The 15,868-nt window shown below is 58.1% G+C and overlaps 1 protein-coding gene across 5 annotated transcripts in view; it reads right to left on the bottom strand.

The window, feature by feature from the left end:
- Window positions 1-280: 280 nt before the first annotated feature.
- DLG5 (discs large MAGUK scaffold protein 5) overlaps window positions 281-15,868 on the bottom strand; it is a 108,478-nt gene continuing 92,890 nt past the window's right edge. For all 5 annotated transcript variants that reach the window (XM_059662251.1, XM_059662255.1, XM_059662252.1 and 2 more), the window contains 11 exons: window positions 15,719-15,852; window positions 15,104-15,250; window positions 13,780-13,963; window positions 13,070-13,218; window positions 12,102-12,272; window positions 11,097-11,293; window positions 7,081-7,224; window positions 6,741-6,868; window positions 4,282-4,391; window positions 3,276-3,385; window positions 281-1,897 (listed from right to left, as the gene is read on the bottom strand). In XM_059662251.1, coding sequence (XP_059518234.1) covers window positions 1,794-1,897; window positions 3,276-3,385; window positions 4,282-4,391; window positions 6,741-6,868; window positions 7,081-7,224; window positions 11,097-11,293; window positions 12,102-12,272; window positions 13,070-13,218; window positions 13,780-13,963; window positions 15,104-15,250; window positions 15,719-15,852 — 1,578 coding nt within the window. In that variant the 3' untranslated portion in view covers window positions 281-1,793. The remainder of the gene's footprint in view (window positions 1,898-3,275; window positions 3,386-4,281; window positions 4,392-6,740; window positions 6,869-7,080; window positions 7,225-11,096; window positions 11,294-12,101; window positions 12,273-13,069; window positions 13,219-13,779; window positions 13,964-15,103; window positions 15,251-15,718; window positions 15,853-15,868) is intronic.

Raw genomic sequence — 15,868 nt, 5'->3', positions numbered from 1 at the left:
CCTGAGGGCAGGATCTGAGTCTTGCAATCAGCCACCTGGTTGCAGGCGCACCCATGCTGTGCTGGACAGATGGGCGGATGGAAGGACGCACGGATGGTCGCATGGGAGGGGAGGAAGGAGTCAGAGAGAGGCTGATGCAGCAGGAAAAGGGGCTACTGATTACACTGGAGCTGGAAAGAGCCCACACATCAGCTGGTTCCTGCTGCCAGGGACGAAGGAATTTAGGAAGAAGCAGGAAAAGACGGGAAACAGTAAGTACAGGCGCCTTCATCACAACAAGTTACAGAAATTGACCTTTATTTATTGTACTAAAGTCTGTTTTTCTTTTGATACAAAGTAAGGTTTCATTACAGAAAATCCCAGTCTGTCGGAACAGTACCTGTGCACACTGTACCATCACAGTCCCACTGTCTGCAGCTCAGAGCAATGCCCCGAGAGCGCGTAAGACTCGAGACAGCCTCGTGTCTCGGCTGTCTGAGCTAGAAATTTGTACCTGTAAAACGAAGGGCAGCATTGAGGACCCAGACGTGTCTCTCTTTGAACAACTGTGCAAGAAAATATATCCCTTTTTAAAAAATGTCAGTATGGCTACACTATCATCTAGTGTCTAGAATTACAAAGGATAAAATGAAATCAAGGATTTCTTGCTAGTAAAATGAAATGTTAGGAACAGTATTAAAATATAGTCCTACCCCAGTGACACACGGAGCCCAGTACAGTACCTATTAACAACAGGATGCACAGTTTAGGGAGGAACCACATCAAATCTGCAGCCAGAGATACCCAGCGTCAGAAGTGCAAAAAAAAAGAAAAGACAAAAGTCCCAACGAAGACATCTTCAAGGAGCACTGGGTATGCCAGGAGCGCTGCAGCCAAGACTAAAGGATCCTGCCCGCTTTTTAGATTTCGACAGTGACAACACTAACCACTAGGCTTCCCCGAAGACGCTCAAACTTTGAAACATTTTCCATGTCCAAAAGAGCTGACGTGTCTGCTCCCTCTACAGTTTGAGAAGTACCCTGCAAACATTGCACTGAGAAAGGCTGTCTCTATTTACAAAACCTACAGAGGACCAACAGCATGCATCGCTGAGCCTCCTGCCAGAACCAGTCGCCGGCATGAGCCCGGGAGGCTCCGAAGGAGGGCGTGCGGGCAGGAGGGAAGGTCTGAGACGAGTCTGTGAGAAGCCAGTGTCACCTGCCCTGGTGTGGGCAGGGAAACCACTGCCGCTGGCAAGTTGGCCCCACGAAGGCACTGGTTCTGCCACCACCGACATCCAAGCATCTGCCATGGCGCTGTCCTTCCGGGAGAGACGCCACCAAGGAGTAGAGGTTTTCAGAGCTCTGGTCCCACCACGAACCTTCCAGAGCAGAGCAGCCCATTGAGGTTCCAGAGTTGTTTCGCTGAAAACAGGAACAAAACCAAAACACGAAAGCAACACGGGATGGACAGGGGCAGGGGCTGGGCACCAACAACATGGGCCGTTCAAGTAAACAGAAACAACCAAATACTTAGAAAGGCTTGTAAACTTGGGATATGAAAGGTTCTCTGCAGCATCGCGGATCGCGGCCTCGGGAGGCTGGTGTGGAACCTCTAGCAGGAGTCCCGGGTGGTTACTGTTTTTGTCTTAAAGCACACGTGTGAGGAAGACGGTCTGTGCGTCTGCGGCCCACTGTCTGGGGCCCTGCGGGTGGACCCTCCTCCGGTGCTCATACTCCGATGGACTTTCAGTCAGAGAAGCTGAGCCAGGACGGACGCCGGTGACAAGCTGCCTCTGTTCCCAGCACAGCGGCCTACGGCGGGCAGGCTGGAATCCACAGGACTTTGCTCTGCTCTTGGCTGACCAAGGCCACGATCTGATCGCAAATGCTCGACAGGGCTCCTCCCTGGACGACCCCTGCAAGAGGAAGACCCCAGGTTCGAGGCAAATAAATACACCCTCTATCTACTCTTTCTGTTTCTCCGCCTATTTTGAGCTCCTGCCTCTCTGCCGTCCACTCTCTTCCATCAGCAAGAAATTGGGGAAGAAAAAGAGTTGAATACAAATCACTTTGGCTTTTTATCTGTCTCTCTGGTCCAGCAGATGCTGGAAGCATGGGCTTAAATGAAGGTGGGTGTCAAACTTTGCCAGGCTTCCCAGCCCGTCAAAGGGTAGCCAGATGTAACCCTGGGCATGACATGCGAGTCGGCCTGGTGCCCAGTCTTGCCCCTGGGGAGCCCAGCACGTCGGAAAGCCATTTGGGGGCGTTATGAAGGTCTGATCCGCAGCAGAATTGTGCAGGCAACAGGTTAGGAGCTGGGCATCCCATGGACCAGAGAGGGTTCCCAGCAAAGACGTGATGTTTCCATGTATGTTCCAGCCCTGCTCACAGGCTTTCAACACCACGGGCCCTGAGACACCAGCCAGGGCGTTCAATGTGCTCCACAGAACACGCAGTGGACAGAGCGTGCCCCAGGTGCCCGCCACTGGCATGACCAGGACTTGCTGGGGAGCACTAGAAACTGCTATAGACATGTGACAGAATCTGTGTCTGTTGAATCTAATAAAGAAGCAAGGCCTGTATTTTATAAATTTGGAGTTTTAAATCTTCATTTCTCTAGTAACTATTAAAGTATTTGACTGAAATACTAGTCTGTGGTGGACTGGAAATTCACACACACACACATCCACGGGGAAGCACCAAGGTTGGTTCTGAGAACAACCACTGGACGCGAAGCACAGATCCTAGCAGCCTCCATGCCACGCCAATCACTGCCACACCTCTCCACGCCCACACCCCCTCACCCCCCACAATGACTAACGCTGTGGAAGAGGCTGAAAGCCACAGGGTCAGTGACAGCCAGCAGCTGGGCCAGGCCTGTGGCCGTTTGCTTCGCTTCAAAGACCAGGGAAGGTAAGGTCGCAGCTTTTCTTCAACAAACCTCAAGGCAAAACTGACCCACCTGGAGGTGCTGGGAGCACAGGGTCAGAGCCGCCCTGTGTTCCCGCCCAGGAACCCGGAGGCTGTGCTACAGGCTGTGAGACAGACCTGCCACTGCACACATGACAGACCTGGGTGGACAGGCCAGACCATGGCCTGAGGCCAAATCAGGGAGCTTTACCCCTCAACCTACTGAATCCCTGACACTGCCCTGTGCCTGCCATCAGAGCATCTGAAATGAGTGTTGGCAGGGGCATCGCCCGCCCCCAGCAAGCATGGGCTGTGCCACCTCTAATTCTCTTCGGGACACCCGGTTCCCTGCCACCTGCTGCTCCCCGAGCGACGCACACCTACCTGTGAAGTACCTACTGTACTCCTGCTCGATCTTCTGGGCGGTCTCAAACTGCTCTTTGGAATGCCTCTGTGTCACCTTGTCCTTCAGGTACACGGGGTCTCTCTGCTCCCTGTGGGGACATGCAGGGAACCGAGTGAGCCTCGCACTTCCCCGGCCCTTCCTCTTCCGTTCCTTTGTCCAGAGCAGGGGTCCTCAAACTACGGCCCGCGGGCCACATGCAAATACAAATATTGTATTTGTTCCCGTTTTGGTTTTTTACTTCAAAATAAGATATGTGCAGTGTGCATAGGGATTTGTTCACAGGTTTTTTTTAAACTATAGTCCGGCCCTCCAACGGTCTGAGGGACAGTGAACTGGCCCCCTGTTTAAAAAGTTTGAGGACCCCTGGTCCAGAGTAACAGGATCCCTGTGTGCTCCCTTTGCAAGCACAGCCACAGCCTGCAGGCTCCATGGGGAGCTCGGCAGAGGTAGAGGGGGCACCCCCGTGCACGCACATAACAAGCAGACACCCATCGGCCCCCGAGAGCAGGTACCAGACACTTGGAAGCACAAACAGGCAAAAGGGAGGGGCCTTGATGAGCTGTCAGCCCAACTGGAGGTCGGGGAGCAGAGGCTCACCCACGACACAGCCTGCTTCTGGCGGAGCTGGGCGCCCAGGCCCGCTAGCTCCTGTGTCCTGTGAGCACCAGCTGAGAGGCAGGAGAGGGAATGGGGACGGGGCGGGAGAGGAGCTCTGCAGACAAAGCTGGACCTACTCAGAGCTAGGGCAGCACCCAAACAGGGCAGAGGGGGGCGGGCAGGGAGGGGTGAGCCAGGCTAACACTGTCCGGCTCTGAACGTGTCAGCAGCTTGAGGCGGAAGAGTCGTTCTGCATGTGCTGCCTATTCCAAGGCCGACAGGCGGGTCTCATTCTTCCACTCCCACCCGACGCCCAGCACCACCACCCTGGCTGTGGGAGCAGCAGCCCAGCCAGGCCCCGGGCCGGGCCCAGGAGCCCCCACCTACTTGATGTGCTTGGCGCTCTTGTAGTGGATGAAGATGACGATGGGGTAGATGTGCATGTGGTGCAGCCGCTCGATGGCGTGGGGGGCGACGTCCAGCAGACAGTGCCAGTTCTGCGGGGGCGGCGGAGAGTGGGCGCCGGGGCCAGGCCTGGGGGCCAGGCCCCGGAAACACCGCAGCCCTTCTGGGGACACTTCCGCTTTCTCTGCCACCGATGGGGCCCACCTGCCCCTCACAGGCGCTTCCTCGCTCCACAAATGAACACCAAGTTCCACCCGTGAACAAAAGCGCGGCCATCTCTCATGCAGACGAGGCATGACAAACCGTGGGAAGCTAACCCCAAACTCCCCCCACAGCTGTCGGCGCTGTGGGGTCAAGGCTGGGAGCCAGCGCCCAGTGGGGGCTGGATGGACGACTGCAAACTTCCTTTCCTGCCTTTGCCCAGACATGGGGAACTCTTTAAGCGCTACCCCACCTTGCCCTCCGATGAGCAGGGCCTGTGGTGGTGGACGGGAGTGTCTGTCCTTGGGGGACTGAGACTGAAATGCACTTACAGCTCTAAGGCCCGGGAGGCAGGGCCTGAGGAGCACCCACAGCCTTTCCCACACGCCCCGAGATGTCCACTTTCCCTCATGCAAGTGGAGCCCAGAACCTTCTAGAACCTAAAGACCCACAGCAAGGGCTGCTGGCCCACCATGGTCCTGATGGAGCCATGGGCCCTGTCCCAGCAAAGGCACAGGGAAGCTCTGCATCCAGCTCAGCAGACGTGTGTGGGACCCAGCTGCAGACCTCCCTGGAAGAGGCACCCGTGCACAGGGTGACTCCTGCACCCTCCCCCACACCCCCTACACAGGATGACACCTGCACCCTCCCACACCCCCTACACAGGGTGACCCCTGTACCCTCCCCCCCACCCCCTACACAGGGTAACTCCTGCACCCCTCCCTCGCACCCCCTACACATGGTGACTCCTGCACCCCTCCCTCGCACCCCCTACACAGGGTGACTCCTGCACCCTCCCCCCACCCCCTACACAGGATGACACCTACACCCCCTACACAGGGTGACCCCTGTACCCTCCCCCCCACCCCCTACACAGGGTAACTCCTGCACCCCTCCCTCGCACCCCCTACACAGAGTGACTCCTGCACCCTCCCCCCACCCCCTACACAGGGTGACTCCTGCACCCTCCCCCCCACCCCCTACACAGGGTGACTCCTGCACCCTCCCCCCACCCCCTACACAGGGTGACTCCTGCACCCCTCCCTCGCACCCCCTACACAGAGTGACTCCTGCACCCTCCCCCCACCCCCTACACAGGGTGACTCCTGCACCCTCCCCCCACCCCCTACACAGGGTGACTCCTGCACCCTCCCCCCACCCCCTACACAGGGTAACTCCTGCACCCTCCCCCCACCCCCTACACAGAGTGACTCCTGCACCCTCCCCCCACCCCCTACACAGGGTGACTCCTGCACCCCTCCCTCGCACCCCCTACACAGGGTGACTCCTGCACCCTCCCCCCCACCCCCTACACAGGGTGACTCCTGCACCCTCCCCCCACCCCCTACACAGGGTGACTCCTGCACCCCTCCCTCGCACCCCCTACACAGAGTGACTCCTGCACCCTCCCCCCACCCCCTACACAGGGTGACTCCTGCACCCTCCCCCCACCCCCTACACAGGGTGACTCCTGCACCCTCCCCCCACCCCCTACACAGGGTAACTCCTGCACCCTCCCCCCACCCCCTACACAGAGTGACTCCTGCACCCTCCCCCCACCCCCTACACAGGGTGACTCCTGCACCCTCCCCCCACCCCCTACACAGGGTGACTCCTGCACCCTCCCCCCACCCCCTACACAGGGTGACTCCTGCACCCTCCCCCCCACCCCCTACACAGGGTGACTCCTGCACCCTCCCCCCACCCCCTACACAGGGTGACTCCTGCACCCTCCCCCCACCCCCTACACAGGGTGACTCCTGCACCCTCCCCCCCACCCCCTACACAGAGTGACTCCTGCACCCTCCCCTACACCCCCTACACAGGGTGACTCCTGCACCCTCCCCCCCACCCCCTACACAGGGTGACTCCTGCACCCTCCCTCGCACCCCCTACACATGGTGACTCCTGCACCCTCCCTCACACCCCCTACACAGATTGACTCCTGCACCCTCCCCTACACCCCATGCACAGGGTGACCCCTGCACCCTCCCCTACACCCCCTACACAGGGTGACTCCTGCACCCTCCCCTACACCCCGTGCACAGGGTGACCCTTGACCCCTCTCTCTGACCGGCTTCCTCTTCATGAAAGTGGAAGCACAGAGCAGCCATGGGCCAGCCCCAAGCAGGCTCATCCGGACTGAAGGGCCCAGGTGAGCTCACTAAGGGTCTGGGGCTGCACGGGGCAGCACCAATGGCTCCAACAGGTGCAAACCCTCGGTCTGAAGCAGCAGGTACCTTTTCTGTGATCTCCTTTATGGAAGCCACCGTGGTCACGTCGAAATGGCCGCTCCTGCGCTTGTAGTCGACAAACAGGCAGTCTTTGACGCCTCGTTCAATGGCCTGCTGGGAGGCCTTCATCACCTCTGTAAGCAGACACAGGCTCAGGAGGCGGCACCACAGAGCGCCCTGCGGGGAACTCTGCAGAGGGGCCCTAGCACCCAGTCCTGCCGTCCTCTCTCCAGAGAAAGCCGCAAGCTACGCCCCGTCTAACCCCAGTCAGAAGGGCTCGGAAACACTGGGGTCCGGCCCAGGAGATTGAGGGAAGGGGCACGGGGACGAGCATGGGAGCCCTTACCCAGGGGGCATCTGCAGAACTTGCTGGGCTCCTTGTTCACCAGCATTTCCTTCACCACGTCCAGTAACGGCCCCAGGATCAGGACGGGCCTCAGGGAGGTACAGTCTACTTTCTGGACCCGCTGGTAGGCAAGGCTCACCGAATCTGAGGGGGAGAGGGGCAGTGTCATGGCAACCGCCTGGGGTGAGGGAGGGGGAGGAGCTGGGGACACCGTGGTCCCGTTCTTGCTAACTCCAGGCAGGCTCACCCCTACACCCCACAAACCCAGCGCCAGGCAGTGTGGCCAGCTCACCCGAGCCTGCCTGGAACTTGCCCAGTCCTAGCACTGGAGTCCCATGTCCCGGGCACAGCGGGGCACAGTCATGCTGGAGTCCAGCACAACTCCCCAGTCTGTGAACACCCGAGTCATCTCACACCTCGGCTGCTGAAACCCTTCCTTCCGTGTCGTAGGCCTGCCCACCCACCCCGACTCCTCATTCTCTGCTCTAGGGATCTGCTGCCCAACAATGCAAGTGTCCATAACGCCACTGAGCTGGATACTTAAAAATGGCTATGATGGCAGATTTAATGATATGTGTTTTTACCACAAAAATGTCAAATGGCAACTGTAACTAAAATATGCGATTTCTGAAATAAGAACGTGTTGAGCACAACAGAAGAGTGGACTGTGAACAGGAAAACGGTCAGGAGAAAGCACCCAGGCTGAAGCATGGAGAGAGACAATATGGAAAATGTCGGGGGGAAAGGGTAAAACACATGGGGAAATGGTCAAAGAAGTAAGACAGAGCCCTGACTGGTGTTTCTAAGCAGTTAGAGCATTGGTATACGAACCAGAGAGTCACGGGTTCGATTCCGGATCAAGGGCATGTACCTGGGTTGCAGGTCCAATCCCTGGCCCTGCTGCTGGTCGGTGGTACAGGAGGCAACCAATTGATGTGTTTCTCTCACATCAATGTTTCTCTCTCTCTCCCTCCCCGCTCCCTCCCCCCCTATCTTCCACTCTCTCTAAAAATCAATGGAAAAACAATATTCTTGGGAGAGGATTCACCAAAAAATAATAAGATACAGGAGAGGAAAGAAGAGCACAGAAGCAGCTTTAAAGAAACAGTGGTCAGGCATTTTCCAAATGACACAATTTTCCAAATTCTAAATCTATGTGCACTTTTCCGTACATATATTATCCTATCTAATAAAAGAGAAACCTGGTAATTGGCGTACAACCGCTACCCTTCCCATTGGCTAATCAGGGCAATATGCAAATTAACTGTCAGCCAAGATGGCGGCCGGCAGCCAGGCAGCTTGAAACTAACATGAGGCTTGCTTGCTTCAGTGATGGAGGACTCCAACGCTCTGCCGCCTGCCGCCTGCCGCCTGCCGCCTGCCGCTGCAGGCCTCTGAGCTGCAAGCTACTATGTAACAAACATAGAAGCTAAACAAAACCCCAGAAACCTGCCGGGCTTCAGCCAGCAGGATCGCAACATTGTAAGCAAAGGCCAGAAACCTACTTTCAGCAGCGGAGGCCTAAGAGCTGTAGCCAAGTCTCAAAGCTAAAGCTGGCCCAGAATAAAAAAAAGAAAAAGAAAAAAAGGAGCGGTTGGGAGCTTCAGTCACCCCCAGCCTGAAAACAGCCCTCAGCTCCTCACCCAGACTGGCCAGGCACCCCAGTGGGGACCCACACCCTGAAGGATGTGTAACCATCTGCAAACAGCCATCATCCCCTCACCCAGGCTGGCCAGGCACCCCAGTGGGGACCCCCACCCTGATCCAGGACACCCTTCAGGGCAAACCAGCTGGCACCCACCCATGCACCAGGCCTCTATCCTATATAGTAAAAGGGTAATATGCCTCCCAGCACCAGGATCAGCGGAGCCGTGAGGCCTCCCGGCACCGGGATCAGCGTGACAGGGGGCAGCGCCCAAACCCCCTGATCGCCCTGCGGCTCTGTGTGTGACAGGGTGCGGCGCCCCAACCACCTGATTGGCCCTGTTCGGTGTGTGACAGGGTGCGGCACCCCAACACCCCCCCCCACCCACCCACGGGCCCTGCTCTGTGTGTGACGGGGTAGAGCCATAACCTCCCCATCGGCCCTGCCCTGAGTGTGAGAGTGGCGGCACCCCAACCCCCTGATCGCCCTGCTCTGTGGGTGATAGAGGGTGGTGCCCCAACCCCCTGATGGGCCCTGCTCTGTGCGTGACAGGGGGCTGCGCCCCAACCCACTGATTGGCCCTGCTCTGTGCGTGACAGGGTACAGAGCCCCAACCCCCATGATGGGCCCTGCTCTGTGAGTGACAGGGGTCAGCACCCCAATCCCCTGATTGGCCCTGCTCTGTGCGTGACAGGGGGTGGCGCCGCAACCTCCCCATCGACCCTGCCTTGAGTGTGACAGGCGATGGTGCCCCAACCCCCCCAATCGGCCCTACCCTGAGGGGTCCCAGACTGTGAGAGGGCACAGGCCAGGCTGAGGGACCCCCCCTCCCCCCCGAGTGCACAAATTTTTGTGCACTGGGCCTCTAGTACTTCAATAAAATGAAAAAAGAATTAGTCACCATGGGTTAAAAAAAAACAACACTACTTACAAGAGACGTTTAAATATAAAGCGACAAAAGTTTAAGTAAAAAGATAGAAAAAGATGAACTGTGTGAACACGAACCAAAAGAAAGCTGTTATAACAGTAACATCAGACAAAACAGACTTTAAGGCAAGAAACATTCCTAGAGATAAAGATGTACATCTCATGATGATAAAAGGATCAGCTCACCAGGAAGATATAACAATTCAAAAGGTGTATGCACCTAAAGACAACTTCAAAAAACAACTGATAAACTAAAAGAAAAACAGACAAATAGCTATTTTACAGAGATATTAATATATCCACTGAGCACACAACAAATATGCCTGAGATGGTGTCTATGGGAGAAAGGGGATTGGGGATATTGAAAGTGGAGATCAAAGAAATAAAAGAAGAAAAGAAACAGAAAACTAAATAAGTGAGAAACCCAAGAGGTCGGCAGATTTTTTCTATTAAGGGCAAGATGGTAAATATTTTAGGTTTTAAAGGCCAAAAGGCAAAATCAAGTACTATAAATGCTGACTTCCTTACACTTTACCATGTAAGAGCCCAGTCTCAGCAAGCAGGCAGTGGGCTACACTCGGTCAGGGGCTGTGGGATGCTAACCCCTATCCTGACTCAGTGACAGGGAGCCTGAGCCCTTAATTTAAGACATTAAGAGGGGAAGGAGGGGAGAGAATGAGGGGAAGGAGGAACGGCTGCCTGCCCTCTGCTGCTCACTGCCACCTCCACACCCAGAAGGGCTCCTGTTCTGGGGCCGTGGACACATTCCAGGGTCCCAGGAGCAACACACACAAGCACCTCCTGCTTTATGGGACGAGCACACCCTCTCCCCAGGGGCAACCTGCCAGGGGATGTCTGGCTCCTGATACGCAACTCCAGGTCGGGCAGCGCCCAGCCCAGGGAGGATCTTGTAAAAATCATGAATGGACACAAAAGTGAGGCCAGAAAGGGGCAAAGATCTGCAGAGACCAGTGGTCCTTGGCACCACCAAGTAGGGCCTGTCCTTCCCGAGTAACAGGACCTGCGTCACTGGAGGCCAGGATGTGCCAACCAAAACCCTGCCTGGGTCACGCTCTCGCACATGAGAGTGGCCACCGAGTCGCAGCAGAAGCTGCAGGGTGAGCTGTTCAACAGCCACACTCAGCTGAGACACGCTTTGCCTGGCCCCTCCCTCCTTCCTGCTGCCGGGACATGGGCGTGAGGGCTGGAGCTGCAATGACAGGTGGTGACCATGGGGAGGCATTGAGGAAGGAACCCACATCCGATAGACGGGAGACTGAAGACAGTGGCACCACCATGCCAACCCAGACACCTAACTCTAGACGACTTCTGTGCAAAAGCAAAGCAAACCTCTAACTTATTTAAGTGGCTGCTGTGAGGATTCTGCGGTCAACAGCAAACCCGAACCTGAAAGCCCGTCGGCAGAGTGAGCTCAGCCACTTGCCTTCAAAGAGTGGAATGGAGTCGTTGGAAAAGGCGTCCAAGGCGAGGAGGTCTTTCCCATCTTTGGACCCGCTGCGCTTGTGCTTGTGTTTTCTTCGAAAGAAGGATCTGCGCGCAGCCGCGGACAGCGTCTTGGAGGCGTTGCTGTCATCTTTGACTTCCGACATGCTGAGCCTCCTGGAGAATTCTTGGTCCATCCTGCACCGCAGGGAATGGCAGAGCTGGGAAGGGCCCATCTCCCGCCCCGCCTGCCCCTGAGGAGGGTGAGAGCTGGAAGTCCAAGCTCCGACCATACGCCTCTGCAGGTCTCCTGGGCACTTCACCCCCCCAGGCCACCGAGGAGCCCCGGAACCACTGCTGTGCGGCGAGCTCTCAGAGCAGGCAACGTCTATTCATGTGGCGTCCAAGGACCAGGACAGCCTTCGCTGGGAGGCACTGCAGGCCACGCTCCCTGCGCCAGGGGCACAGAGCTCTGATGCACGCTGCAGCACGCACGGTACGCTAAGGGAAGAAGCCAGTCACGGAGACCACAGCTCTATGATCCCTTCCCTACAAAGCCCAGAACAGGGAAACCTATAGACACGGAAAGTAGATGCGTGGTTGCCTAGGGTTATGGGGGGCAGGGAAGGCAGAGAGGGACAGCTAACGGGGCCGGGGCTGCGTAGGTGATGAGACTGTTCTAAAATTTGTGGTGATGGTTGCACATATCTGTGAATATACCAAAAGCCACGAATCACACACTTCGAGTAAATTGTACGATATGTGAATTATACCTCAATAAATCTGGTAAACATTTTAAAAAGCTGTCTCCTCAGTTGCCACTGTGCTTCTGTGCAGCGCTGACCCATGCACGGCAGTGGCTTGCGCTAGGAGCAGCTTTCAGACAGCGATTTTGGAAAACGTGTCGACCAGAAACCGAGATGAGTAGCAGAACGAGTCCTCCGTCTGGGGGAGAGTGCCACAGGCACCCCCCCCCACCCCCAAGGCCCCCCCACAAAACACTCACACGTATTTGCTGGGGATCTGCCCGCGCTGGATCTTCTGGGCGTTCTCGTCCAGCTGCCAGGCCATCCAGGACCCAAACGTGCCCTGGGGCAAGGTGTCTTCGACATAGAGGATGTCATCTTTCTTAAAGCTCAGCTCATGCTCCACCTCCGCCAGCCGGTCGTACAGGGCCCTGCGCCAGGCGACGAGGGAGAGGATCAGGAGCCACAGCCTCGAGAGCCAAGCCCCAGGTATGCTCTGCTCTGAGCTTTCCCAGACCAGGATCAGGGCCTGCTGTCTGTCCTCGTCCGAAGAAGGGAGCCTGGCTTTACTTTCCTCCCTGAGACCCAGGTGCCCTGGGGGAGGGGCGGGGCCTCATGCCCATAAGGCAGAGAACTTGCCAAGGACCAAGGCCATGTCCACCCGCCCATGAGAACCTCTCCCTTGGCCTTCCTCCCCGAGTCCAGGCTGATGGCTCCTACAGCCTGGAAACTCCCCATGATGGAAACACGTCAGCCCACCATGGAGGGGGCCCTAGAGACGGGGACCCACACCTCATGGCACACAGCTGACCGGTGCTCTGGTTCTTTCTGTGGCCTCAGATTTTAGGGACTAGGAAGGAAGCTATGAGCACCCCCTAGAAACTGCCAGATGCCCGTCCCCCACACACTGCAGGACACTGTGGACACACGGCAGAGGATCGACAGACCTGGGTCGGGGGAAGACAGGGAGAGCAGGGCAGCCCACAGGAAAATGGGGCTCTTCAGTCCCAAGCCCCCCAGGCCCTAAACCCTAAAGGGGGAGCCCACCTGGCCCTGCGAGCCCTCGGGTTTTTCTAAGTCACAAGCATCCCGCCATGGGATGCAGTTTGGGGCACAAGTAATGACCACGGTCCCACCCTTTGGGGGGAAAACAGGCATTAACCAGGAACAGCCTCCGTCGAAAGCCCCTCCCCTGGCCCCGAGTCGCTGGAAGCCCTGGCACCGGCACCTGATGTAAAAGCTGTCGCCAGGCAGGCCCTTGACCTTGGAGAAGTCCTCTGGGCGGTACTGCACCTTCAGGCGGACGCCTTCCTTGGGCTTCAGCATCTCCACGTAGACCTCCTCCACCGTCTTGCTGCGCGCGTCCAGACTGCCGTACTGCCCAGGGACAGAACCGGGGTCAAAGGGCAGAGGCCAGGGCAGCTTGGGCACCCGTGAGGGGCAGATGGTGGGATAAGGTGTAGGTTCAACATCCCTTAAAGGAGAACCTGCCTGCCTCCTCTTTGCTGGCAGGGCTGGCACGTCTGCCTGCGTCCGGTCTGCCCTCCACGGCAGGATGGAACCGTGGTACCCCCACCAAGGAGGGGGTTCTAGAGACAGGGACCCAGCCCTCACGGCACACAGCTGAGCGGTGTTTTTATTCCTTCTGTGGCCCAGGAGAAACCCTGCTCCGTCCCTCAGCCAGTAACACCGCACTTCATCTTGCCTACACGACTGGCATTTCTCAAGGCCTACAACCCGGCTCCCACCATGCAGGAGACCAGGAGGGCAGGCACCACGCTCAGCAGATCAGAGTCCTGCTGCCGCAGGAGCCGAGCACTCCCCTCCGGACAGACGCCAGGGCTCAAGAGGCCAGTGATCTCCCAGGGGGTCTTGGCAGCTCCGCCCCCGCTTGAGAACGAGGAAGCCTGATGTGCAGACAGAGCGCTCAGAACTCACCTCCAGGATGAGGTCGCCCGGCACCAGGCCGTCGGGGCCCTTGGCAGGACTGTCGTCCTCCACCTCGGCCACAAACACCCCGTGCAGGTTCCCACCACACAGATGCACTCCAAGCTCCAGCTGGGACTTTCTGACAAAGACCACTCGTGGCTCTGGGGGCTTCTTGTTGGCATCTCCCACCATCCTTTCAGGAGAGAAATGGAGTTCCTTCGTCAGGCCCAGGAGGAGGGCAGGGAAAAGGCAAAACAGCGGCCAAGGCCCGACCTGTCTGCTTGCTCCCATGTCTCCTGAGGTCTCAGAACCCAGGAGCCGGGAGGTCCGGCTGCAGGCCCAGTTCTAGTGATCCGCTGAGGCTTGGCAGAGGTCAGAGGTGAAAATGGGGCCCTGGTTGCAAAGCCAGTTGGCAACAGAGTGGGCATCAAGCCCCTGCTTCCTGGCCAGCTGCCAGCCGCGTGCCTCAGGCTGGGTGTCGCTCCCACCTGGCGGTACTTGCTTTCCTCACCTCGTTCTGCCCGAGGAAGGTGAGAGCCAGTCCCACTGACCAGGACACGGCTCAGGCAGCACATGTGTCCTGAGCAGCTGTTAGGCCCGGGGACAGCACTGAACTATGGAGAAGGGCCCCGTGCCATCGAGGAAGCCACGGTGCAGTGAGGGAGACTAAGGTGCTGGCAACAGACCGAGTGCAGGACGGGGGACAGGGGTGGAGCCCGAGGACAGGGACCTCGGGAGAGAAGCCAGGTGATGACCATGTGCTGCAGGTAAGTTCCAACGTGACAGACCCGGTGCCGAGGCCACAGAGCTGGCCTCATGCTGAGTGAGGCTGGGCTTGGCTGAGGCCCCACCATGACAGGGAAACGGTTCCATACAGGGCTGCCTGCCCTGGCCCATGAGGCTCTCCCTGTTGCCCCTCCAGCTCCCACGTGCGCCTGCCTCCTCCTGCCCATGGCAAGGCTGACTGCTCCTCTTGATGGCTCTCCACACACGCCCTTTGCACACCTAACCCCTGCTCATCCGAACGTCTGACTCAGCTGTCACCATTCCCTGCCACACTCCTGAGGGCTCCCTCGCAGCCTGCACTGCCCCTCCTAATACGTACAAGAGAAAAAAGGAAAGCAAGGAAGGGCAGGAAGCAGGAGGGGAAAGAGGAACGGTGTGCTCCCCTCCCAGATCCTGCTGGCTTGCTGTGCGGTCTGCAGCACAGGTGACACCCTGTCCAGTGCCCACGCCTCTCAGAGGATGTGCTCAGGCCACGACAACAACCCACCTGGACCACCCCCCTCACTGAGGCGCACAGGAGGCAGGCTCACAGCGCACATTTGCTGACCTGGAACTGGGGGCGCTCTGCTTGGTCGGGGGCGTGCCAGGGCCCTCGTCCTGCTCCATCAGCGGGTCAATGCCCGAGGGATGCTCCGGGACCGTAGCACTGCTGCCCTGGAGAGCGGAGTGGGTGCTGGCAGGGTCCAGGTGGGAGCTGAGGACACAGGACAGGAAGAGTAAGGTGTGGCACTCAGCCTTCCGCAGCCGGAGCCACGTCCTCTCCGGTAGGGACCAGGCTACACGACACTGTGCATCTCATCCCCCTCGCACAGCCGGGCAGTGCTGGGTGGCGTGGGCATTTCCTCCCCTTCCCTCCTCTGCCCTGTAACCCACCACAGGAGGGCAAACACAGGCAGTGTGTGCTGGTGGTCAGGGGCCCTGGGTGTGAACCCCCTCCGGCCACCACACCCCCAGGGGTGGGCCTCATGCAGCACCGGGGACCCAGCCATCCCTTTCAGGAGGGAACATCTTCCCTCTCGTATGTCCTTTTTCCAAAGTCCCGGGCTAGGCAACTCTCCCCAGAGGGCAGCAGAATGCCCAGAACTTGCAGCTGGCACCCTGGTCTCCGGTGGGGAGCCGAGCACCTGCGCACCCAGACAGCCCCTCAAGGCCAGGCCCTCACCTGGACCGGGAGTGGCTGCTGAGCTGGTGCATGTGTGGGTTGTACTGGGCCAGGATGGTGATGGTGTCGCACTGCTGCCCGATGATGAGGCGGGCCTGCTGCTCCGTGGCGCTCCGCAGGTTTATGCCATTGAACTAGGGGACACCCAGA

The sequence above is a fragment of the Myotis daubentonii genome, chromosome 13 (assembly GCF_963259705.1).
Source record: "Myotis daubentonii chromosome 13, mMyoDau2.1, whole genome shotgun sequence".
NCBI lineage: Eukaryota > Metazoa > Chordata > Mammalia > Chiroptera > Vespertilionidae > Myotis > Myotis daubentonii.
Note: the sequence above shows the minus strand (reverse complement) of the source record. Positions and strands in the feature narration are given on the sequence as shown.